Below are 26072 nucleotides of genomic sequence, written 5' to 3' on the forward strand. Positions count from 1 at the left end.
TTGAATGACAGCACTACGGAAGGATACAGAGGGCGAGGAAGGATACAGAGGGCGAGGAAGGATACAGAGGGCGAGGAAGGAAACAGAGGGCGAGGAAGGAAACAGAGGGCGAGGAAGGAAACAGAGGGCGAGGAAGGAAACAGAGGGCGAGGAAGGAAACAGAGGGCGAGGAAGGAAACAGAGGGCGAGGAAGGAAACAGAGGGCGAGGAAGGAAACAGAGGGCGAGGAAGGAAACAGAGGGCGAGGAAGGAAACAGAGGGCGAGGAAGGAAACAGAGGGCGAGGAAGGAAACAGAGGGCGAGGAAGGAAACAGAGGGCGAGGAAGGAAACAGAGGGCGAGGAAGGAAACAGAGGGCGAGGAAGGAAACAGAGGGCGAGGAAGGAAACAGAGGGCGAGGAAGGAAACAGAGGGCGAGGAAGGAAACAGAGGGCGAGGAAGGAAACAGAGGGCGAGGAAGGAAACAGAGGGCGAGGAAGGAAACAGAGGGCGAGGAAGGAAACAGAGGGCGAGGAAGGAAACAGAGGGCGAGGAAGGAAACAGAGGGCGAGGAAGGAAACAGAGGGCGAGGAAGGAAACAGAGGGCGAGGAAGGAAACAGAGGGCGAGGAAGGAAACAGAGGGCGAGGAAGGAAACAGAGGGCGAGGAAGAAAGAACGGACAGAAGGTAGAGATCTGGAGGGAAGTGGGAGGAAAGGAAGGAGGGAAGAACGGAGGGAGGGAGAGAGGAAGGATGAAGTGGAAAGAAGAGCAAGACAGCAGAATGATGTAAAAGAGCAAAGAAATTAAAGAAGTCAGGGGTTAGCAAAAAAGAAAAAAAGGAAGGGGAAAGAAAGAGGAAGGAAGAAAGGAAAGAGGAGGGAAGGAAGGAAGAAGAGAAAAAGGAAGGGGAAAGGGGAAGGAAGGAGGAGAGATGGGATATTGAAGAGGGAGGAAGGGAAGGAGGGAAGAAGGGAGGGAGTGATGATAAATATCACTGTGATTATTGAATATATGAATTTCATTATTGCTATATACATATAAAATGTGAGATATTTTGTTAACATTTTTTATCAAAAAGCATAAAAGCCATCCAACCGCACCATGGTGACCTGATATGGATTATCTCTAACTTTAACCTTTAACCAGTTTAATAACATTTCAATTAATGAAAGAAACTATTTGATTAGACTACCACTTACAGAAGATGCACAATATTCACATCTAGTTGTACCAGTGTCCTCTGAGTGAGAGGACAACAGACCATCACAAAGTGACACCTATCACTGTGATATCACTAGTTGTTTCACAGAAATGTCAGTCACTATTAAGTCTCACTGCTCGATATCACAATCTTGTCTTCTCTGCCAAGGAGATCCAAGAAGAACCCTTATTAATCAGCTGTGGGAAATGTAGTGTTACATGGTGCCCATTCTAATTAATGAGGGCCTGTCAGGACCAGGTCTTCCAGAGGTGTTACTTGCTGTCTAATGGAGGGGGTTCCCAATCATCCAATATGCCAACCATATGCTGTAACAGGGCCTATAGGAAGGGGTTGTCCTTAATATAAATAATATGAGTTATGATATGTATTTATAAAGATCATATGTTAGATATTTTATTTTGGAGCATTTGGGAAGCCCCAGATTGCATTTTTGGCCCACGACCCTGAATGTCTTAACTTTTGTCTGTGTTAAACATCAGAATTAAAACAGTTAAAGGAACAAAATGTGTCTGCTGAGTAAAATGAGGTACAAGTGAGCAAACCAGCTTAACCGCTCGCAGGACTGATTAGTAACAAAAGAGGCTGAAGTTGTTGGCGGTTTCCAGCCCTTGAACCTACTACACTGCGCTCTATAAATTTCAACTTGGAATACTTCTCTGCTCCTTCAAAAGATACTATGGCTGGGTGCCAAGTCTGGCTGCCACCCGTGAAACCGGGGAAGGGGAAGGGAAAAAAAAAAAAAAGAATAAATAAAAACTTCTTACTTCGGAAACTTCCCTTCAATCTCCATTCTTTATGAGCTGGTAGCAGCCCACCCGAGAAAGTCAATGAAGGCCGAGGCAGAAGGAGTCTCAGGCTGACACTTCACAGTCCTAACCAATGCAAGAATGAGGAAAAGTAACCATACAGGACCCAAGTTATCATCAGCAGGGTTTTTGAAGCCACTTTTCTTTTACCTTTTTGCCTTGTGATATTCATTGTCAGGTTTTTTTGCTCCAAAATTCTTCAAAGTGGAGCATGAGGTGCACGACCAGCTCTACCCTCGCCTACTCTATCCTCCACCAATCCCGTTGTAGATTGTGAGCCCTCGTGGGCAGGGTCCTCTCTCCTCCTGCACCAGTCCTGACTTGTATTGTTTAAGATTACTGTACTTGTATGTATTATGTATACCCCTCCTCACATGTAAAGCGCCATGGAATAAATGGCACTATAATAATAAAAATAATGAGGTTCATGATAATTGCCTAAAATCAAAAATGCTTTTCATTTTGATTTTCATCTGTTTTGAGACCTTTTTGTGCAAAAAGGCAAGCGTTTTGCCAAATGGTACAACATTTTTGCCTGGCATACAGAAAATCACTTAGGAAAGGGGGGACTGGAATACACTTACATCAAACTTTGAAACTTTTTTTTAAAAAAGTCACAATTGATAAATTAGCTGAAAACATTAGGAAACTAAAAATCTCACCCACAATAGCGAACAGGAAAAAAAAAAGTTAGGCGAACAGATATAATAAGCTTTAAAAAAAAGGTTCAAGTTAAAAGAATGAGGAGCAATCGAATATCAGGTGAAAAGCCACCAAATACTAGACATAAACAAAAAGGGCAAATGCAATAATGAATAGAGCCCAACGTTTTTTACTGGCACAATGTTGCTTGAAGGTGGGACTCTACCTAAAAAGGATTGGACCACAGCGATTAGAATTTGAACTGAAACACAACAAACAAACTGAAGCAATGAAAATTGTGTAATACACGGGGGGCAGGTCAGTCATCTCAACTGGGCTCGTTATGATTAACAAAGCTGTTAGGAAGGACGGAGAAAGTAAGGAGTAGATAGATAGATATGGGAAAGAAACAGATAGATATATAATAGATAGATAGATAGATAGATAGATAGATAGATAGATAGGGGATAGATAGATAGATAGATATGGGATAGGTAGATATGGGATAGATAGATGATAGATGGATGATAGATATGGGAAAGAAACATAGATAATAGATAGATGGATAGATAGATAGTAGATAGATATTAGATAGATAATAGAAAGATAGATAATAGATGGATAGATAGATAGATAGATAGATAGATAGATAGATAGATAGATAGATATGGGATAGGTAGATATGGGATAGATAGATGATAGATGGATGATAGATATGGGAAAGAAACATAGATAATAGATAGATGGATAGATAGATAGTAGATAGATATTAGATAGATAATAGAAAGATAGATAATAGATAGATAGATAGATAGATAGATAGATAGATAGATATGGGATAGGTAGATGATAGATGGATGATAGATATGGGAAAGAAACATAGATAATAGATAGATGGATAGATAGATAGTAGATAGATAATAGAAAGATAGATAATAGATGGATAGATAGATAGATAGATAGATAGATAGATAGATATGGGATAGATAGATAGATAGATAATAGATAGATATTAGATAGATAAAAAGTGCTGCCTCCTTTTTTCTTTTTATTATTTATACAAATGGATATTTGTTTGGAAGGCCCTGCATCCTGAATTCATCTATACGGTGCTGTTCCATTTATTCTGATAGATAATAGATAGAAATGGAAGGAAGATAGGTTGATTGGTGATAGATATGTGGGTAGATATTTAAGAGATAAATATGAGATGAAAGAGAGAAAGAAAGAAAGAGCGAAATAAAGAAAAAGAGGAAGAAAAAGAGAAAGAAAAAGAAAGAGAGAAAGAAAGAAAAAGAGTGAGAAAGAGAAAAAAAGAGAGAGAAAGAAAGAAAGAAAAAAAAAGAAAGAAAGAAAGAAAGAAAGAAAGAAAGAAAGAAAGAAAGAAAGAAAGAAAGAAAGAAAGAAAGAAAGAAAGAAGTCTAATATTGAGTGACTTGGTGCCGCTGCTGTCCCTGGTGTTAATACATAAATCTGTCCATGTGGATGGAGTACGCTGGCTTTCTAGGAGTGTAAAAGAAAATGGCATTGTGTCTCCTAGGAAGTCGTGTCTCACTGATCCTCTCAGACATGGAAATGACACAGTAATTAACTTAGTAGGTTTTAGTGTGGGGGAGGAGCAGTTCCCATAATCCATCGGCGGAGATATTGTAATAATTTGTCCTATCACATGCCCCACCTACACTTAGTAATTCGACATTTGGGCTTTGCAGACCCCTGGACCAATGCAGACTTTTTGGAGGGGATTTTTTATTTTGTCAGCATCCTTTAGCTCTAAGACAGAGGACAGGGGGATCACAAAGGAGCTGGCCGTTCTACTATGGGAGCTGATTTACAATGATCCCAGTGCTTATGGAATGAGAACAGACAAGGAGTTGAGGAGGAGGTGGAGGGGGGGTTGTCAAAGTGAAACAAAAAGACAAGGGGAAGAGAAGGCAAACATGTATTCAGGGGCAGACGCACTGACCAAGGTCAACGCAGAGATGCAGACCCCAAGAGCAGCTGCGCAATTATCCCAAAATTATGCACAGACTTGAACATTCCAGGAATCGGACCAGGATGCCAGCTTGCTACGGGATATGGAGGAAAGTGGAAATGATTTTAATTGCAACTTCGGATTTGAAAGACACGAATTAGGCTTGGTTCAAACGCACTTTTTTTTTTAATTACTAATCCAAACAGAGTGAAAAACATTGTCCAGTTTGAAAAATGAATTATCATTAAATTCAATGGGAAAAAAACAAAAACACCCATTGTAAGGGCTCATACTCATTTGCGAGAAAAAAAATCGGATTGCACTCGCACCAATGTTATTCAATGGGTGACATCTCATCTGCGATCTTTTTTCTCAGCTGAAATCGGAATAAGAAAAAAAAATCCCAGCATGCTGCATATTGCTGTGTATCTCAGACGAGACTCACCAATGCAAGTCAATGGGGGGGGAAAAAAAAAAAAAAAAACACATCGCACAGCACTCAGACTATCCGTATGCCATCCATTTTTTACAGATACCTTACCATTCTCTTGCATAGAACACTATAAATGGTCCTGTAAATGACTGCAGAATAATAGTTCCAGAGGAAAAAAACGCATTGAACACGGATTGCATGCGCATGCTCCGTTTAAAAAAAAGTCACATGCCACTCACATGACTCTCATCCTTTTTTTCGGTCCTGATATCAGAACTTTTTTTTCTCACATATGGGTATGAGCCCATAGAATTGAGATTTTCTCCATCGGAACAGATTGGAAAACTCATTACAAAACTGATCTCATTTGTGCATCCATCGCCCAATCTGTCGCCCGTTGACCTAAATGCATATAAAAGAAAAACATTTTGTCTTTTTTTATTTTAAAGGCGCTTCTCAAACTTGCATTTCGATTGGAGCCTCATTAGATTGTTTCTCACTAACTTTTTTCCTAATTTTGGAAAATATAGGTCAAAACCTCACGATGAAAAATAGAAGTTGTGAACCTGGGTCCAATCTGTTGTTCACTGACCTAAATATTAAAAAAAACACTTTTAATTTGTAACAAAAAAACAAACCAAACTGTTGCATTTTGATCTAAGCCCCAATCGATCTGTTGTCTATTAACCTCAATGCAAAAATAAAATTGTATTTTTTTGCTGTAACGAGACCCAAAGAGTGCAAATTTTGGCATTGACTGAACTGTTGCTTTTCCAGTTGAGTTCCTTTGCACGCACTCGGCCATTTCCCTGATATATATTTTTTTTCAAGAGACAGAGCAAAGTAAAAAAAAAAAAAAACTAGTCAAAAATTGTCATTGTTCATTGATCTAAAAAATCTAAAGAAAAAATTGCCTTTTTTTTTTTTTTTTTAAACCATGACCCAAAGTTGCAGCTTCTGCAGTTGATTTAAGGCTACTTTCAGACTTCAGTTTTTTAAATCTGTTGAGGCTGGAGACGGTGCAGGAGAGGGAGAGGGCGAGAGGGTCTTTGTGCATGCGCAGTGGAAAAAAGCGGTCCGGCGCTGTCAAAAAACGTTGCAAGGAATGTTTTTTGCAGACGCCGGACAGGCATTTTTTGCCGTATCCGGCAAAAGCCGGACACGCCGCATGGCCATCAGGCGCAATGCGGCGATAATGCTAGTCTATGCGGAAAAGCTGGATCCAGTGGCAACCGGCGCCGGATCTCCGGCTTTTACATTTTTCACCGCATTGTGCCTGATGCTTAAAAACTGATGTGTGAAAGTAGCCTAAGCTGTTTTCAGTTCTTCATAAGACCCATTGGGTAATTTCCTCAACTTTTTCTCCACCTTGTAGAGAGTGATGAAAAATAAGACTGATCCCGAACTAAGATGGATTCCGGCCCTTAATGGGTATGATGACGGACGAGTCTATCCTGAATGCAGAAACACAACAATAAGTTTCAGCCCACAAAAATTATTTTTTGTGTAAAAATATATATATATATATATATATATATATATATATATATATATATCTCTTTTTGCGGAATGGACATCCAGCAATTGGAACCAAATAAATACGTGCAAACGACACCGTGGGAACATAATCTTTAGCAGTGTCTCGGTAAAATATGCGAATATATTCATATACCAATTATGCCTGCAAAGTGGTGATATACTGTGACAGTCCTCAAGGCCAGTATTTTAATGGCTGCAAAAAAAAAAAAAAGAAGCGTTGTCCGCACAGGCTTTAACATCTGCTGTGCATATGGCTGACCCTTTGTGGGACTGAAAAGACCCAGAATGCACTGCAGATTTGGTCTGGACATAAAGGGTTAAATGCCAATTATTTTTTTGGGGAAAAAAAAAGCATACAAAATTTGCTAGGTTTGAAGATATAGATCTATTTTTAAGCCAGTAAGAAGGGTTAACGAGTCGTTCCCACTACTTGTCTAGAGCACACCAACAAGAAAAACATTGGCTCACGAAAGCGAACTCACTGCCAGCAAGACGCAGCGCGAGTGAAAAGTCCGCTCTGTTTTCATTACATCTCAGGGATTTCCGGATTCCGAATCCCCAGATACTCCACCCACTTTTTTAGCTTTCACCCCTGTGCGATGGATACGTAATTAGCTCTAAGGAAGAGAATACAAAAAAGTCGGTACTGGTCCTTATAAAGTGGGGGATTAGTTATAGATTATGAGAGGTAGAACACTAAGTAGCTGCATAAAATGTGAAGGTATGTTCTGTGTGGATAGATAATAGATAGATAATAGATGTAAAATAGATCTGTGGAGTGCTGCCTCCGCTCTTTGGATTTCTAGATAGATAGATATATAGATAGATAATAGATAGATGAGATAGATAGACAGACAGATAGACAGATAGATGAGATAGATAGATAGATGAGATAGATAAATAGATATGTGATTGACTGATAGATAAATATGATCTAATAAGCTTGAGATTGTTAGATAGCATAGTAATAGTGTAGCTAAGTGAAGGACAGTAGCCCCCTAGCCCCTCACATTGCCCTAGGAGTGCGGCGGTGCGGAATTGCTTGTTGGGTAGATGACCCTGTACAGACCGAGATCTCCGGGTGTGTTGTTTGAGGTGTGACAGTAGCTGTCCAGGCTCTGCTGTACAGGGTGTGGCGGTGGTGCGGTGCTATCTTTTGGCTTAGAGTTCTGGTGACCGGCGGTGTGATGTTGGCACGCAGTGACATGTAGTAGGCGGGAATCTTGCTCATCCTGGCGTGTTGTAGGAGGAGTGATGCCGGAGTCGTAGGAGACAGCAGAAGGTGTGATAATGTTTCAGCATGTTGCATGGTCGCACCAGCACAAGGCCCAGATGAAGTTTGATAGTAACACAATGTGGGGTGTCAAAAGGAGCATGAAACCAATGCTGTACACAGCAGGAAGCGTTAAGGTGGCACCGTGCTGCAGGAAGCGGGTTGGCGTTAGTGTAACATGAGAGGAGGATTTATCAATCTTCCAACATCAGTCAATCCCTACAGTTGGACGAATTCACCATCTAATTCTCCCACATATCAGGCACCAATCTGTTTTTTGGATATGAAAGTTTAAGTACGGCAACCATAGGAAATCCGTGAAAGCACACAGATTATGTAGATGTTGCCCTAGTAAGACAGGAACCCATGACCCTCGCCCTGCGAAACACTAACTGTAACCCCTGAGTCTGTTGCCACATGTGGGAAACGGAACCATGCTTGAGTCTGCAGCAGAAGCAGCAAAGGATAACATTACAAAATTGGTCCATTGCCACCAAGGGCATGCCTGCCTGCCTAGACTGTGACTATGGGGCCTTTGGAGACAGTAGGACCATTCCAATTTAGCTTTGTCTCCAAGTAAATAGGTAGTGAGAACCTACGTTGGCAGGTGGTCTCCACTGGTGCTGCAAACAAGGTAGAAGAAAATGTACTTATGTCAAGAGCGTGAAATGCGGTGCACCAGAACTTCCTGTCGAGGTGGCTAACGGAGTGGTAGCGTCAGGCAGCTGCTGAAAGGCACCTCGTTTTTATATTTGCACCGAGTAGTTCTAAAAGTAATGAGTAGGCTCATGAACTTCAACCAAAGTTCAATCTATTTTGCGAATTTCCACAAACACCTGAAACCGCTCCAGTATAGTCAACAGGTTAATCCGGCCAGAGGGATTTAGCAAAGTTGTACAGTTTCGAGGTTCTGCCCGGCTCTGACCTTGCTGTAAACAATACATTCTCAGCATGTGCGTGAAATGTATTTTTACAATAACACAGTACATTTTTTGCATAGTTCTTACAGATAATTTTAAAAAAGGACTGGACGCAGATAATATAGATAATGTGCAGGTGGTTCGTATCAGTAATAACATGTCATGTGCTTACATTCTTTTCCACGCTTGCCCCTTCTGAACCCCCTGCCCTTAAATCAAGGAGAGGTGTTGTCACGTAATGCAACATAGCTGTACACAATTCTTTTAAAAGGATTACTGGGCATCGGACAATGAAAACAAAAAATGGACAACATTTTACAAAGGGTGACCGTAGACAAGATGTTGAGAAGCTGTGATATGCAAATTGCCTCTTCAGAAAGAAAGAGGACTTTTACTCTACAGCGCCACCTATTGGTAGTAGCGATCCTACAAGTCACAATCAACCCTTTAACGAGTCTTGTAGTATGACTTAGGATACAAGCCAAATCAGAATCTCAATTTGCAGACACGGTGTTTCGAGCTGTTGGCTCTCGTCAGTGCAAAGTATGAGATCTGATTTGGCAAGGTGAGAGGCTCTGGACTAGGGTCTAAGTAGTAAGGTTTCTCCTTGCGGAGAGTGACATGCCAGCTGTGGCTTGTCAAGGTAAGGAGACTTATTCGCCGTGCAATGCTCCTCTGGGAAAATAATATGCAAATTGCCTCTTCAGAAAGAAAGAGGACTTTTACTCTACAGCGCCACCTATTGGTAGTAGCGATCCTACAAGTCACAATCAACCCTTTAACGAGTCTTGTAGTATGACTTAGGATACAAGCCAAATCAGAATCTCAATTTGCAGACACGGTGTTTCGAGCTGTTGGCTCTCGTCAGTGCAAAGTATGAGATCTGATTTGGCAAGGTGAGAGGCTCTGGACTAGGGTCTAAGAAGTAAGGTTTCTGCAAATTGAGATTCTGATTTGGCTTGTATCCTAAGTCATACTACAAGACTCGTTAAAGGGTTGATTGTGACTTGTAGGATCGCTACTACCAATAGGTGGCGCTGTAGAGTAAAAGTCCTCTTTCTTTCTGAAGAGGCAATTTGCATATTATTTTCCCAGAGGAGCATTGCACGGCGAATAAGTCTCCTTACCTTGACAAGCCACAGCTGGCATGTCACTCTCCGCAAGGAGAAACCTTACTTCTTAGACCCTAGTCCAGAGCCTCTCACCTTGCCAAATCAGATCTCATACTTTGCACTGACGAGAGCCAACAGCTCGAAACACCGTGTCTGCAAATTGAGATTCTGATTTGGCTTGTATCCTAAGTCATACTACAAGACTCGTTAAAGGGTTGATTGTGACTTGTAGGATCGCTACTACCAATAGGTGGCGCTGTAGAGTAAAAGTCCTCTTTCTTTCTGAAGAGGCAATTTGCATATTATTTTCCCAGAGGAGCATTGCACGGCGAATAAGTCTCCTTACCTTGACAAGCCACAGCTGGCATGTCACTCTCCGCAAGGAGAAACCTTACTTCTTAGACCCTAGTCGAGAAGCTGTGAGACACCTATCTGCTGACCTTCTAAGTCGTAAAAAACAAAAGTGAAAACCTTAGTTTGGTGCCTAGCGAGACTATATAATCTTCTAGAGCAATACTATGAGCTTACAGTTCTTGGAAAAGGTCCCTATCACCCACCAATTTTTGGCCCCAATAATGTATGGACGGACATCTACGTAGTGTACAGGAAGTTCCTATAAATGATGAAATTTGGCCTCGAGATTGGACAGTGTCAAACGTTCAAGTTTTTGTAAATTTTTGCCATTGTCTTCTAAGTTTTACATTGACTTGACATGATATGACTACCAGGACCTTCTAAAAAATAGTTCCTATTTTCCAAAAAGAGAAAGTCGGACTGTGGGAGATGAGAAAAGTCGAGTGGGATTCTCATGTTTGAAAATGAGCAGCAGATATTAGGTACAACCTTATCTATTCTAACTAGAGCAGATCTCATTTCCTAGCTCTCTACCCAATTCACTCATTTTTACCAAAATTTGAACATTTTTGGGTACCCAACATGACCAATGTTTCTACTCCACCTCATGTGAAGTTACAAACTCCAAGTAAGACCTGCTTCAAATGCCACCCCTATCTGTAATCATCCTGCCAAGAACTTCACTCACAACAGGCCAAGACAAGGCCATCAGAGGTCTTATTTTCCTTCCACAATTTGGCAAAATTTGACGCAAATTTTTTCCAAACAAAGTAAATGAATGTATATATCATATAAGATACTAGAGGGTGTTTAGAGCTAAAATACCTTCAGTCCCTCCAAGAAAAAAAAAAGAGAAGATAGAGTGAACTTTAGTGTTGTCCTTGAACTCTGGACGATGACTATTTTATCCGGCTACAAAAATACCAGCATGAGCAACTGAGCGTATAAACTGCATTTATTTTGTGAGATGTTTCCTGGTGAGCGTCCCGGGGGCAATGGATGAACAGTGACCATCTAACCGACATTATTTCCTTGTCTTGTGATGACCCGGGGCCCCTTATCTAATCTATTCTATGGAACTGAACTGTAAAGTGTGACAGACGGCGCTGACACACCTTCAGCCTCTGCCGCATACCTTGCTCTAAATATACCAGGAATGTCAGGTCTTCAGTACTGTGGAAAAAAACATGCGAGTGGGTAGCTACTGGACTGTACAGGGTTGCCTAGAAAGTCACTTCTAAAAATTATTTATTCACTAAGATCTAAAAAAATTGGGGGATCTACTAATAGGGCCACACATTTAAAGGATCACTAACCCTTATCGCTAATTTATCTTAATGCTTCTCTGCAAGTAAATTGATAAGGCTATTCCCAAAATATCAAATTATCCCCTATCCTGATGGCTAGTGATCTAACCACTGGGATCCTCAGGGCTCTAGAACCGAGAAACCATTCTCTGTGGACCATCTTAAATGAAACGTAGGCACACACACACACACACTCCATTCATTGTTTATTGGAGAAAACCTGAGAGCAGCGCCCAGCCAAAGATAAGCCCTATCATGATCGATAGGGGTCTAACCTCTGGGATCTTCAGGGCTTTGGAACAAGAGAACCAGGCCCTGTGGACCATCTGAAATAGAACTTGTGTTCCACTCCATTCATTGTCTGTGGAACTGCCGGAGAAAACCGAGAGTAGCGTCCACCCAGAGATTTGCAAATTATCTCCTATCCTAATAGAAAGGGGTTCTACCGCTGGAATGTTCAAGGTTCTGAAACCAAGAAACCAGGCTTTGCAGACCATCCTAAATAGATCAAAGGCGCACACACTCTATTCATTGGTTATTGGACTGTTGTGAAAAAAACAAGCATAGTGCCCACCTAGATATCATAGCCAGGTGCGAGCCCGCGCATTCACCCGAACACTGATCATGGGCGACTTCCCCTTTAAATGTTTGGCATGTTTTCTACCATTTGTATCACGTCAAAAAGGTCATAATAATGGATCCCAGTACAAATGATCAGACATGGTGGCCATCTGTAAATGTATGGTTGTTACGGATTCGCCCCTTGTACCTTTGATCGCCTCCTTAAAGGGATGGTAAAATGAACGTCATCAGTGTTTAAAGCGCTCTACCTATTGAAACAACTTTTTTAAAAGTTTGGAGAAATGGAGAACGTAGGAGACGTTCTTACCGATTTGTTAGTCAGTCATCCTCTCTCCAGCCTTAAATGGAGAGCAATAAATTGCACGAAGACATTAGGCATTTTGGTTTTTGCCCTGTGGTAATATCAGGGGTCCACTCTTTAGGACGGTTCCCTCTAATTGCCCCCTTTTCTGTGTTCTCGGTGATCAGCCCTTCCGATGATTACACCGCAACTTTTTTTTTTAACCTGTAACAACATCAGGTGTCACCGCAGGTTTTCTCCTGCAGATGACCGTGCAAGCCTTCCACATGCCAAGTTAGATGAACCAAGGAAGCGCTTGGAGTCTGGAATACGAAGAGTCCTAAGCGGATATGACGAGCGTCAGGCCGCTGCCTTGTTACAAGTAAAGCCCGTCGTGGCATACAGCAATAACGGGGACATACTTAGCCAATGACAGCGCTGATAATTAGCTGTCATGACTTTAAAAAAAAGCGATAATCCCGCCGTCCCATTCAACAATCAATGGCGGCCAGAAACAGCGTTAACTAATCTCCATTTGTAAGAAAATAATTAAAAATGCTTTATATGATTTCCCGTGCCTAGAATGCCCGCCACCATCCGATCATTTCTCCTAAAAACGCAGGATGGATAATATATAACATCAATCAATTAAAAATTCCTATAATCAGGCATCGGATATTCTGGGTCATTTAAAGAGATACTCCTGGAAATTACCAGAATTTCTGGATAATCAGATGCCAGATTAAAGGAATTTGACAGTATGTTGTTAGTACTAGTGACGTAATGATAACATTTAGCTCTACTACATCTACATACAAGCGTTCTCTTATTTGGTTCCAATAAAACTCAGCCTGAAACGTATAAATGCAGCAGAGCTGTGTTTGTCATGTATCATTTTATAACACTATAGCAAAATTTTACATAAAAAAGCAGGTATTCCCATGTAGACTCAAGTCCTGAGTAAGATATTCAGCTACCTGTAAATATAGTTTTATTATTTTCTATCTAATATAACTCAGCCTAAAAGGTATAAATGCAGCAGAGCTGTGTTTGTCATATATCATCTTATCTTAATAATCTACGCAGGACTGCAGTTAACCTATTACAGGACTTCGATAAGATATTCAGCTCTGCTACATATATACAGCTGGTGTCATTACTTCCAATATAACTCATCCTGATAGTACATATGCAGCAGGCTGTGTTTGTCATACCATCTTATCTGAATGTCTCAATATTCTCCATCAAAAAAGCCAGTGCACTTTTAACAGATGTAGACCCAGGACCTGACTAACATTTAGTTCTGTTAAACCGATATATACACTCTTTCCAACAAAACTCTGTCTACAGTGAACAAAAATGCAGCAGTGCTGAGTTTGTCACATATCATAATATCTCAATACTGTGCACAGGACGGCAGGTGTTCTTACATTCAGCTCTGCTACATCTGCAATATTCACACCTTCACTCCAAATCTTATTCTAGAAAACTCAGCATAAAAAGTACAAATGTAGTAGTGCTGAGTTTGTCATTGCATCATAATATATCCGCATTACAGAGACTTTATCATTGCACATTGGTGCCACACGCGTGACGTTGTCCCACAATATAAAGACGTCACTACGTATAGAGGCGCCGAGGAGGAGGGTCTCCGTTCTCTGGCCCGGTGACCAGAGACCACTGACGTGACCGCTTGGCCAGGGTCCTGGAAATCTTTTTGCTAAACTATGCTGTACATAAACGATGCAGACCCAGGAACCTCATAACATATCCAGCTCTGCTACATCTAAATACACTTATTTTTTAAGATTCTATTGCAGATTTCATCATATTTGTTGGAAAAATAGTAGAAGACCCCCGAGACCCCATTGGCTCTCATTTTTGGTTGTCTAGTCTTATGAAATGATAGCTTATATGTGAACCCAACCTACATCTGACAAAACCCCCAGCCTAACATGTAGATGTAGTAGTGCTGAGTTTGCAATTTAGTAAACTCACAGAGACTAAACACTGCCCAATTCACCCTTTCGGCTCTGCTACATGCGATGCTTTAGACCTGTTCCTCCCGTCATGGGAAAACTGTACTTTCCATAAAAAACGAGGAGAAACTTTCCCTCCGGCTGACGCAGCAAGTCTCTGCTACTATTTTCAGGATTAACCTATAATTGTTTTAAAACTTGGTGAGCAAATCGTTGCCAGAAAACTCCTGACAAAGAAAAAAAAAATAAAGTGTTGTGAGCACATGGCGGGTTCTTGCTTCCGAGAAGGAGGGAGAAGCCAAGACCCCCAGACAGTACGGTGAGGAAATCAGAATATCCGTCATATGTGAGCACAAATAATACCGCTCACTAATGCACGTCTCTATTATCTGACACTGTGTTTTGGCGGCTGCTTAACAATAGTAATCTGCAAAAAGCGCGCTGGGAGAGCGGACCCCTCTGCTCCGCTGTCACCGCAGCTGTGTGTCCTGATAGACCGTGCGGCACCTCCGTCTCCATCCAACAGCACTAAACGGGATGTGGAAAATCCCACAGCTGCCATCGCTCCGCTCCCTAATAAACTGGTATGACAGCTCTTACTATTAGCGCACTAGCTGGAGAACTAGAACTCCCAGCATGGCTTACTCTAAACCAGCTGAGGAGCAGAAGCAATCAGTGGTCTGCAAACGACAACCTCCTTTTGTGGTGGAACTACTACTCCTAGCATATCTTGCAAACTTAAAAGCTGCAAAATATGGCCGACCTCTCCTGTTTTAGCTTCCTATACATTGTAGTACAACTACTCCCATCATGACCCCGGACTTGGAATCAGGGATCCGCAGCCTACTGCTCTCCTGCTGTAGAACTACAACTCTCAGCATGCTGAGAACAGGGGAGGTTATGACGTCATCTGCAACCTGTGACTTTCTAGATTTGTGCGACTACAACTCCCACCATGCTAAGAGTTATAATCAGTAGTCTGCAACCTGTGACTTTCTAGTTTGTGCGACTACAACTCCCACCATGCTGTGAGTTATAATCAGTAGTCTGCAACCTGTGACTTTCTAGTTTGTGCGACTACAACTCCCACCATGCTGTGAGTTATAATCAGTAGTCTGCAACCTGTGACTTTCTAGTTTGTGCGACTACAACTCCCACCATGCTAAGAGTTATAATCAGTAGTCTGCAACCTGTGACTTTCTAGTTTGTGCGACTACAACTCCCACCATGCTGTGAGTTATAATCAGTAGTCTGCAACCTGTGACTTTCTAGTTTGTGCGACTACAACTCCCACCATGCTGTGAGTTATAATCAGTAGTCTGCAACCTGTGACTTTCTAGTTTGTGCGACTACAACTCCCACCATGCTAAGAGTTATAATCAGTAATCTGCAACCTGTGACTTTCTAGTTTGTGCGACTACAACTCCCACCATGCTAAGAGTTATAATCAGTAATCTGCAGGGTGTGACTTTCTAGTTTTGTGCAACTACAACTCCTAACATGCTAAGATTAGACGAGGTTATAATCAGCAGTCTGCAATTTGTGATTTTCTCATTGTATGGAACTACAACTTCCAGCATGTTAAGAACTAAATAGAGTTATAATTAGTATTCTGAAAACTATGACATTTCAGGTTTTGTAGAACTACTACACCCAGCATGATTTGCAGACTAAAAAAAGGAGAAGTCATAAGTAGTCTGCAACCCCGGCTCCCAACTTGTATCAGAACTACAACGCCCAGCATGGAGGTTTGCAGCCATTAGGTGTAAAACAACAAAAACTCCCATTACGAAGGGTGTACCAGTGGTGAGGGAATGCTGGGAGTTGTAGTTTCACCATGAGCTGCAGCTCTACCTATGGGGCAATTATTTCCAATTACCTGTGGTTAATCGCTTCCTAAGTCGCGGAGGAGAAGATGACAAGTTTTGCATTCTAGGAAAATATAAAAAAGGAACTCTCCTTCACACCGACTTCAGGATAAATAGGTTTAGGATTAGCGCTAATCCTCCGACTTCTAACATGCAAATCAATGCAACTTCAGACTCATAAGGTAGCGAGAGTCTCCGCGCCAGGCAGATGAAAGCGGCAGCTTCACATGATAGCAGCCCAGATAGCGACGCTTTCATCTGATGATTAAACGACTGCTTATTACATAGAACTACGGAGAAGAGGAGAGGTCAGTGCCACGCCGCAGACCCGGGGGGCGCTCCGTAATCCCACCCCGAGACTGAGAAGATGAGGGCACTGTAAGCTATAGACGCTTATTGGGGTGCAGCCTTTCTTTCTAGTTTTACTAACACTATGGTCCGTGGTAATCTATGAATATAGGCGGTGTTTATGACTCCAGTAAATTAGTGATGAGCGAGCATGCTCAGACCAGGCGTTATCCGAGCACGCTCAGGCAAGGCGGTATCCGAGCATTGCTCAGACCAGGCGTTATCCGAGCATTGCTCAGGCAAGGCGGTATCCGAGCATTGCTCAGGCAAGGCGGTATCCGAGCAATGCTCAGACCAGGCGTTATCCGAGCATTGCTCAGACCAGGCGTTATCCGAGCATTGCTCAGGCAAGGCGTTATCCGAGCATTGCTCAGGCAAGGCGGTATCCGAGCATTGCTCAGGCAAGGCGGTATCCGAGCATTGCTCAGGCAAGGCGGTATCCGAGCATTGCTCAGGCAAGGCGGTATCCGAGCATTGCTCAGGCAAGGCGGTATCCGAGCATTGCTCACGCAAGGCGGTATCCGAGCATTGCTCACGCAAGGCGGTATCCGAGCTTTGCTCAGGCAAGGCGGTATCCGAGCATTGCTCAGGCAAGGCGGTATCCGAGCATTGCTCAGGCAAGGCGGTATCCGAGCATTGCTCAGGCAAGGCGGTATCCGAGCATTGCTCACGCAAGGCGGTATCCGAGCATTGCTCACGCAAGGCGGTATCCGAGCTTTGCTCAGGCAAGGCGGTATCCGAGCATTGCTCAGGCAAGGCGGTATCCGAGCTTTGCTCAGGCAAGGCGGTATCCGAGCATTGCTCACGCAAGGCGGTATCCGAGCTTTGCTCAGGCAAGGCGGTATCCGAGCATTGCTCAGGCAAGGCGGTATCCGAGCATTGCTCAGGCAAGGCGGTATCCGAGCATTGCTCAGGCAAGGCGGTATCCGAGCATTGCTCAGGCAAGGCGGTATCCGAGCATTGCTCAGGCAAGGCGGTATCCGAGCATGCTCTTGTGCTGAACGAGTGTCTTCTTTGTGCTCGAAAAGTATATTCGAGTCCCCGATGCTGTTCGACAACCACAACACATGCAAGGGATTGCCTGTTTGTTAGGTAATCAGTGCTTGTGTTGAGGCTGTCGAACGAAGAAGACACTCGTTCAGCACACGAGCATGCTCGGATAATGCCGTAAAGAGTACGCTCGCTCATCACTACCGAAGATGCCAAATCCAAAAATAATGGAATTTTTCCGATTTATTAAACTATAAATCTATCAATGATGATAGCAAAGAAAGCAAAAAGGAAAAATGTAGCAAGAAGTTTATAAAATTTGACCATATCTGGTCTCGGATGTCCATCTCTTTGGGTCGTGGAAAAAAATTAAAATGGCACCGTACCTGCAATATTCTCCTGCTTCGGGCAAATTCCTTTCGTAGGTGTGAGAAGACGGTCTTCCTCATCGGGCGTGACTTGGATACCGATTTCCACCGGCTCTGCCACTTTCCTGAGCTCGGAGCGAGATGGGGGCGGAGGACTACTTTTATCCAGACTCTTTTCATAGCAGCCTCCGCTCGGACCTCCGCACTGTTTTTTCTTGTGCTCTATAAAAACCAAGATGTCTCCCAGCGGGAAGTTCATTTGACACTGTCCACATGTTAACAAGTCTGGGTCATTCCCGCTGCCGGACAGGCTAATGGTCCCCGGCTCTGGGATGGGAAGCCCGTCGTCCTCATCCGTGATTACCGTTTGGACATGGTGCTGTTCGGCTGAAATAGAGCAAATGAGAAATCGTGAGAATATTATTGTTTTCAAAACATTTTTCTAAATAAAAAAAAAAAACAAATTAATCACAGTTTAAAGCTGTGTTCACCTCGGTTTAAGGCTGTGTTCACATCAGTTTAAGGGCTGATAGGTAATTTAGATTGTGAGCCCCACTGGGTAAAAAACAATCATAATGTATGTAAAGCGCTGCTGAAAATGAGAATGCTATATAAGCAAACATAATAAATAAGGGCTCTTTCAGATGTCAGTTTTTCTCGTACAAGTGCTATCCATGTGTTTCACAGACAGCACTTGCACCTATAGCAGTGAATGGGGCCATTGACATTGACCAAACTTGGATGAAACTGATAAATAAAAACCACTGATGAAACTCTGACCAATTTCCTTGGAATAGGCCATCAATATCTGATCATTGATCAGCTGCTCCCGATGCTGGCGGTGGCCAAAAGTGCTCAACAGGGGCGGATGTGCAGTAATCGCTGTGGCCATTATACAGCTGACAGAGCTGTGCAACTAAGGGTATGTGCACACGCTGCGGATTCTGCAAAATCCGCAGGTCAAAAGACCTGTGGTTTATCTGCGGATTAGCCTGCGGGTTTGCCCTGCGGATTATCACCTCTACAGTGGAGGAGATGGCAAACTGCAGCGTAATCCACAGAAAAGAATGACATGTCAATTCTTTCTGCGGATTGGAAACCGCAGCAAAAACCGCGCGGAAAATTCCGCACCGTCTGCACTGCGGTTTCCATAGGTTATGATGGTACTGTACAACGCAGCTAATTCTGCTGCAGATCCGCAGGGCCAAAACCGCTGAGGATCCGCCATCAGAATCCGCAGCGTGTGCACATAGCCTAAATATTTCCAACCGCTGTTGACACTGAGAACAGCTGATCAGCAGGGGTGCCGGATATCACTGTAAAAGTCCTGGATAACCCCTTTAAGGCTATTGTCATATCAGTTTAAGACTCTGTTCACATCGATTTAAGACTCTGCTCACATCGCTTTAAGGCTGAGTGCACATCAGTTTAAAGCCGTGTTCACATTGGTTTAAGGCCATGTTAACATCAGTTTAACACTCTGTTCATACAGTTTTAAGGCTCTGTTCCCATTGGTTTAAGGCCGTGTTCTCATCGTTTTAGGCTCTGTGCACACAGTGCGGTTTCTACTGCGGATCCGCAGCGGATCTGCAGGTGATGTACAGTACCATTATAGCCTATGTAAAAAAAAACCCCGCTGTGCACATGCTGCGGATTTTTCCGCGCGGTTTTTGTGCGGAGGAAAAAAAAGCAGCATGTGACTTCTTTTGTGCGGTTTTGCAGCAGTTTTCCACCTGCTCCATTCTACAAATCCGCAGGGGGAAAACCGCACAAAAACGGCAGTAAAACCGCAAAAAAAAAAGGAAGAAATCCACAGGAAAAATGCAGGTCATTTGACCTACGGATTTAATCAAATCCGCGCAGAAAAATCCGCGGGACGATCCGCACCGTGTGCACATAGCCTTAAGGCCGTGTTCCCGTTGGTTTAAGGCCGTGTTGCCATCGGTTTAAGGCCGTGTTCCCGTTGGTTTAAGGCCGTGTTCCCATCGGTTTAAGGCCGTGTTCCCGTTGGTTTAAGGCCGTGTTCCCATCGGTTTAAGGCCGTGTTCCCGTTGGTTTAAGGCCGTGTTGCCATCGGTTTAAGGCCGTGTTCCCGTTGGTTTAAGGCCGTGTTCCCATCGGTTTAAGGCCATGTTCCCGTTGGTTTAAGGCCGTGTTCCCGTTGGTTTAAGGCCGTGTTCCCGTTGGTTTAAGGCCGTGTTGCCATCGGTTTAAGGCCGTGTTCCCATCGGTTTAAGGCCGTGTTCCCATCAGTTTAAGGCCTTGTTCCCGTCGGTTTAAGGCCATCGTAAATTCTGACATATTTGATGGGAAAAGTATTCTGAATTCTTGCAATCTTCCTCTTAAAATTATGGCCATATTGAAGGAACCTGAAGGGCCCCATTATTTCAATAGGCTACATCCCCTGATGGAAATCATAAAGCAGATGTGAACAGAGCTTTATCTCTACCCCTTTTTATCTAGGTGGATTTACCACCCAGATGTCTTGGAAAGCTGGGTAACAGCGATCAAAGCCGCCAGGTAGATATTCTTAAAAGGAAACACCCTATTACTCTGCATCCTCAAGTTTTTAACAGCTACAGACAGTCACATTCAGCCTCCACGTATTAGATACCTGAGTGTTAACCTACCCAGAGAAAATGGAACCTTTTTTTTCCCCATAAAGCGCGCCTGAGGACATCTGTGTTAAAGCTATCAGTGGCATAAACAAGTCTAAAAACAGATAATGTCTCTTAATAACTACGCTGATTCCTGTAACGCTCCCCTCCCCCGCTCCATGCTCCCCGTCGCAGGAGATGCAGCGTGCCCTTGGCGGTACATATCACTCCAGATCATACCTGTATCCTCTCACTCGAATTAATTATATACATCCACTATGTCTCACTGCATTAAAAAATGAATATGGTAAATAAAAATTAAAAAGCACAACAAAATAAAATAAAATTCTAAAAAAAAAGGAAAAAAAAATGTTAAAATTCTGCTGCATCGGCCATCATGATGTCAACCGTAGCCACATCCTCTCCTAACTATAACTTGTATTGTACCAGACAACAATCAGCCGGCGAGATTATGCAGGGTTGTAATTAATTGCAAAGAAAAGTCGAAAAATGTGGCAGATGCAAATTATTTTTTATCTTTTTTTTTTTTGCAATTTAAGTGAGAACATTATGCCAAATATATATTGGGTAAATTAAATGAATTGTTAGGAAAAAAAAATTGACAGGTTGCCTAAGAAAAATTTTTTTAAAAAATAAATTAAAAAATCCCGGAAATAAGGTTTTGTTTACCCCGTTCTGCGCTGTAGGTTTTTTCTTTTTATTTTTCTGAGCATATTTTTCACAAAACTGTCAAAAAAAATGTAAAGTATGGCTCCCATGTTGGTAATATATGTCATATTTTCACACAAGGCAGACAAGGTGCTTCACAAGTTTAGTTTTCACGGCTGATACAATGAATATGTCATGTAATATCACCAGGCTCATTAGTATCATATAATGCAGCAGCTGCTCCCTGGATGTGTCTGGCTCTAGGAAAGCTGGGTGACAAACTATCGGCCCGTCATTAGACAGGGGCAGTCACTCAGCTTTTCCAAATTTATATAGTAAGAAAGCCAGAGAAATTGGTTGCCGCGCACCTTTTCCAAAAAAATGAATTAAAAAAATGAATACCGTAACTGTAATAATTAGATTTAATTGGGATCTAAAAAGAAAAAAAAAAACAAATAAATCAAAATAATGCTCAATAGGACCCTACAGAAAATCCCTCCTCGATAATCTGCAAAAAAAAAGGTGAAGAACTTTAAAAAAACGCCCATTTCAGCATCCAATCAGATGATTGCTCTCAGCATAATAAAAACTTTGCTAATAGGACGAGCTGAAAAAGAGGTGTACCCCCTTACCCCGCCCTCCCTATAGAAGAAGCAGAGCTCAGGTGTATTTTTTGGTTTGTTTTTTGTTTAACATAGGACTGAGCGGAGTTCTATGCATAAAGGCACAAACGGGTTAAATAGCAAGTTCAGCTCTGCTACATCATGGTATCCCGTCGCCGAGTTCTGCAAAGCCGTTCATAGGTTTAAGTCGCTCGCATTATATTCTTATGTATTCCTTAAGTAATTTAGCAGTCACAGCTCAGTTAAAAAAAAAAAAAAAAAAAAAAATCAGTAATTCGGGTACCTACGAAACCTGAATTATTTTTTGGTTTTAAGCCCAAGTCGTTATTCATTTACCCTGATTTATAGAATGCAAAGAGACCGATATCTTAACCTGGATGGTTAGAGTTAACCCGCATATTACTAACCAACCAGTCCATGATCAAATGCCATATAAATCTGGAATCGACCCCCAACCCTGCACCAAGTATCTGATAGTTTTGAGATTTTCTCTATTTCGCACCCTGGATTTTCACAGATGTAGCTGAGCTGAATTTGTCATTTAGCTCCTTAGGCTTGATTACGATAATGCAATGTCAGGCCATTTAAAAGGTGGCCTAACTGGGGTGCCCCAACATTTACTGGTGCGATCTTAGGTAAATCTGTATACATATATATATAGAATACACTATATCCAAATGGATACACACTATATCCAAATGGATACATCTTGCAAACTCAGCTCCGTTACACCTTGTAAATTTAGCTCTGCTACATCTTGCAAACTCAGCTCTGCTACACCTTGCAAACTCAGCTCTGCTACACCATGCAAACCCAGGTCTCCGACACCTGTATGCATTCTAATAATAGATCAATCACATTCCCCAGATACCGTAGACGCTGCAGGATCCAAGTGCATTGAGGTAAAACTGTTTTATAAGCTCATGACGCTCACAGATCGGCTACACGGAGGGGGGATGTATCGGAATAGAGGAAGCTACATCAAGAACGCAGTCGACGTGGTTAAAAAAAAAAAAAGTCATTTTACACTGCTCTGCCTGAAAAATGAGACTCTTGACCACTTCAGCTTTGAAGGACTTGTCACAGATTACACCGCCATACTGCACGCCACTTAACCAATTAAGAGGATGGAAAAAAAGAGGAAAAAAAAAAGGTAATAGATCTGGAATATTAAGTCGCACCAGGAATAATTATTCCCATTCTCTCCTAAATTGTAATCGAAAATAAGGAGATTTTTGAAAAGTGAAATTAAAAAAAAAATGGAAAAAAAAAATAAAAATATATATATATATATAACTATATATGTATGCTGGTACGAGCTGCTGCAACGTAGACAAAGCAAAGAAATGCAAATTCTAATACCTGAGACAAAAAATGTCACAGGAGCTTCACAGGTAGCAAAGCCCAGAATGGAGCAGATGAAATGTTAGACGCATTGTATAAAGCAGATTTACAGGTAAATAGGACGATTGGGCAATATCACGTATCGGCAAGGATAAAAAAAAAAACTTAATGAAAAAAAAAAATTAAAATAGTAGATTTTCTTTTTTTTATTCTAGACAGGTAGATACACCGTGCACACAGATGCACACATATCTATAATATGTATTTTATTTTTTCGACAATTTTTAACACTGGTAACGTAAAACCGGTGTCAGTTTTTTTTTTCATCCAAAATAACAAAGCCTAATTTACATTCCGCCATTATTTATTTTTTTTTTTTTAACTGAATATCATCAAATCTTATTCTCCACTAATTCAACAAGAGGCAAAAATTCTGTCCCCAAATTTTGGATTAGGCGATTTTAATTTTTGCGCTTCCATTGTTTTTTCTTTCGGTTTATTTATTTTGGATTAAATTAAATGTTTTTGCATTTTTTTTACAGTTTTACATAGAAAAATATCTGCATAAAGTAACGTGATGTGGTGATTTAGTGCGATGCATTATGAAAGGGTCTCGTCTTTCTCACAGTTTGGGACCAGTTGCTGGAGCATCTAAGGTTTATTGAAAATATAAATATACTTTATTGAGAAGCGTTTATTGAACCTATAAATATTCGGGAGGTGTGGGGGGGGGGAATAATGCAAATCGTGAAAGACACGTTCCACAAAGAAAGGAAAAAGAGATGATGATACCTTCTGCACACAAGAAATCCAAATTTTATTTTTTCTTCTTTAAAAAAAAAATAAAAAATTCTGAAACATATACTGTAAGATACAACTTGGAACAACTTCTTTCAACTATTTCACGGCTGGGCAAAAATACAAGGATGGAGTAATTTTTTTTTTTTTTTTTTTTAAGCAATCAACCCGTACACGTTATATACACACTGAGGAATTAAGCATGATGAGATAAATTCCAATATTCTCCTTGTGTGTTGGAAAAGGACCCCCCACCATTCCCAGCCCCACTCTTTTCGTAAATGTGAAAGATGTGGACACGGTCTGCAGCTCTCCTGCGTACAATATTGCAAAACGCAAGTCCAAGACTAGTCAGATACGTTTCTGCTACCCTATGTTTAAGGCTGAGAGCTCCTCTGACAGCTATGGTCTTTTGTCTGACCTAATTTATTTCTCTTGCAGATTAGCATGCATTCTATGCAAAAGATAATTCCCTCTTGTCCCCCTCCCCTTTTATTCCTCGGACCCTAAAAAATGAACACATAGATCAGCGATAGAGAAGCGCTGCATACTACTTTCACATAGGATACAGTGCACATGAGACTACTTACTACTACTTAGTGCACGTGAGACTGCAGACTACTTACTACTACTTAGTGCACGTGAGACTGCAGACTACTACTACATATAATACAGAGTGCACGTGAGAAAGCAGACTACTATTACATATAGTATAGAGTGCACGTGAGACGACAGAATACTACTTATAGTATAGAGTGCACGTGAGACTACAGACCACTAATTATAGTATAGAGTGCACGTGAGACTACATACTATTACTTATAGTATAGAGTGCACGTGAGACTACATACTACTACTTATAGTATAGAGTGCATGTGAGACTACATACTATTACTTATAGTATAGAGTACACGTGAGACTACATACTACTACTTATAGTATAGAGTGCATGTGAGACTACATACTATTACTTATAGTATAGAGTACACGTGAGACTACATACTATTACTTATAGTATAGAGTACACGTGAGACTACATACTACTGCTTATAGTATAGAGTACACGTGAGACTACATACTATTACTTATAGTATGGAGTGCATGTGAGACTACAAACCACTACTTATAGCATAGCGCACACGTGAGACTACATACTACTACTTATAGTATAGAGTGCACGTGAGACTACATACTATTACTTATAGTATAGAGTGCACGTGAGACTATATACAACTCATTTATAGTATAGAGTGCACGTGGGACTATATACTACTACTTGTAGCGTGTACGTGAGACTGTATACAACTACTTATAGTATAGAGTGCACGTGAGACTACATACTACTACTTTTAGCGTGCACGTGAGACTACAGACTATTACTTATAGTTTAGAGTGCATGTGAAACTACAGACTACTACTTATAGTACAGAGTGCACGTGATACTATATACAACAACTCATTTATAGCATAGAGTGCACGTGGGACTATATACTACTACTTGTAGCGTGTACGTGAGACTGCACACTACTACTTATAGTATAGAGTGCACGTGAGACTATATACTACTACTTGTAGCGTGCACGTGAGAGTACAGACCATTACTTATAGTTTAGAGTGCACGTGAAACTACAGACTACTACTTAAAGTACAGAGTGCACGTGAGACTATATACTACAACTCATTTATAGTATAGAGTGCACGTGGGACTATATACTACTACTTGTAGCGTGCACGTGAGACTACATACTACTTATACTATAGAGTGCACGTGAGACTACATACTACTACTTATAGAGTGCACATGAAACATACCACAACTTACTTATAGAATAGAGTGCTTGAGAGACTACATACTACTATAGTATTGAGTGCTTGTGAGACTACATACTACTACTTATAGTATAGCATACACGTTAGTCTACATACTACAACTTATAGTATAGAGTGCTCGTGAGACTACATACTACAACTTACTTATAGTATAGAGTGCACATGAGACTACATACTACAACTCACTTATAGAATAGAGTGCACGTGAGACTACATACTACTACTTATAGAGT

At 41.6% G+C, this 26072-nt stretch overlaps 1 protein-coding gene across 8 annotated transcripts in view; it reads right to left on the reverse strand.

Annotated features, from left to right (window-relative positions):
* BCL11B (BCL11 transcription factor B) overlaps positions 1-26072 on the reverse strand; it is a 106574-nt gene that overhangs the window by 66046 nt on the left and 14456 nt on the right. For 5 of the 8 annotated variants that reach the window (XM_073577688.1, XM_073577687.1, XM_073577689.1 and 2 more), the window contains one exon: positions 17997-18365. In XM_073577688.1, the coding sequence (XP_073433789.1) occupies positions 17997-18365 (369 nt within the window). Of the gene's footprint in view, positions 1-14859; positions 15773-16283; positions 16351-17996; positions 18366-18469; positions 18905-26072 lie in introns of those variants that run through there. The other 3 variants (XM_073577693.1, XM_073577695.1, XM_073577694.1) reach the window with 3 other exon arrangements.

Source organism: Dendrobates tinctorius, unplaced genomic scaffold, assembly GCF_039654945.1.
Source record: "Dendrobates tinctorius isolate UK_male_01 unplaced genomic scaffold, ASM3965494v1 ptg000057l, whole genome shotgun sequence".
Lineage (NCBI taxonomy): Eukaryota > Metazoa > Chordata > Amphibia > Anura > Dendrobatidae > Dendrobates > Dendrobates tinctorius.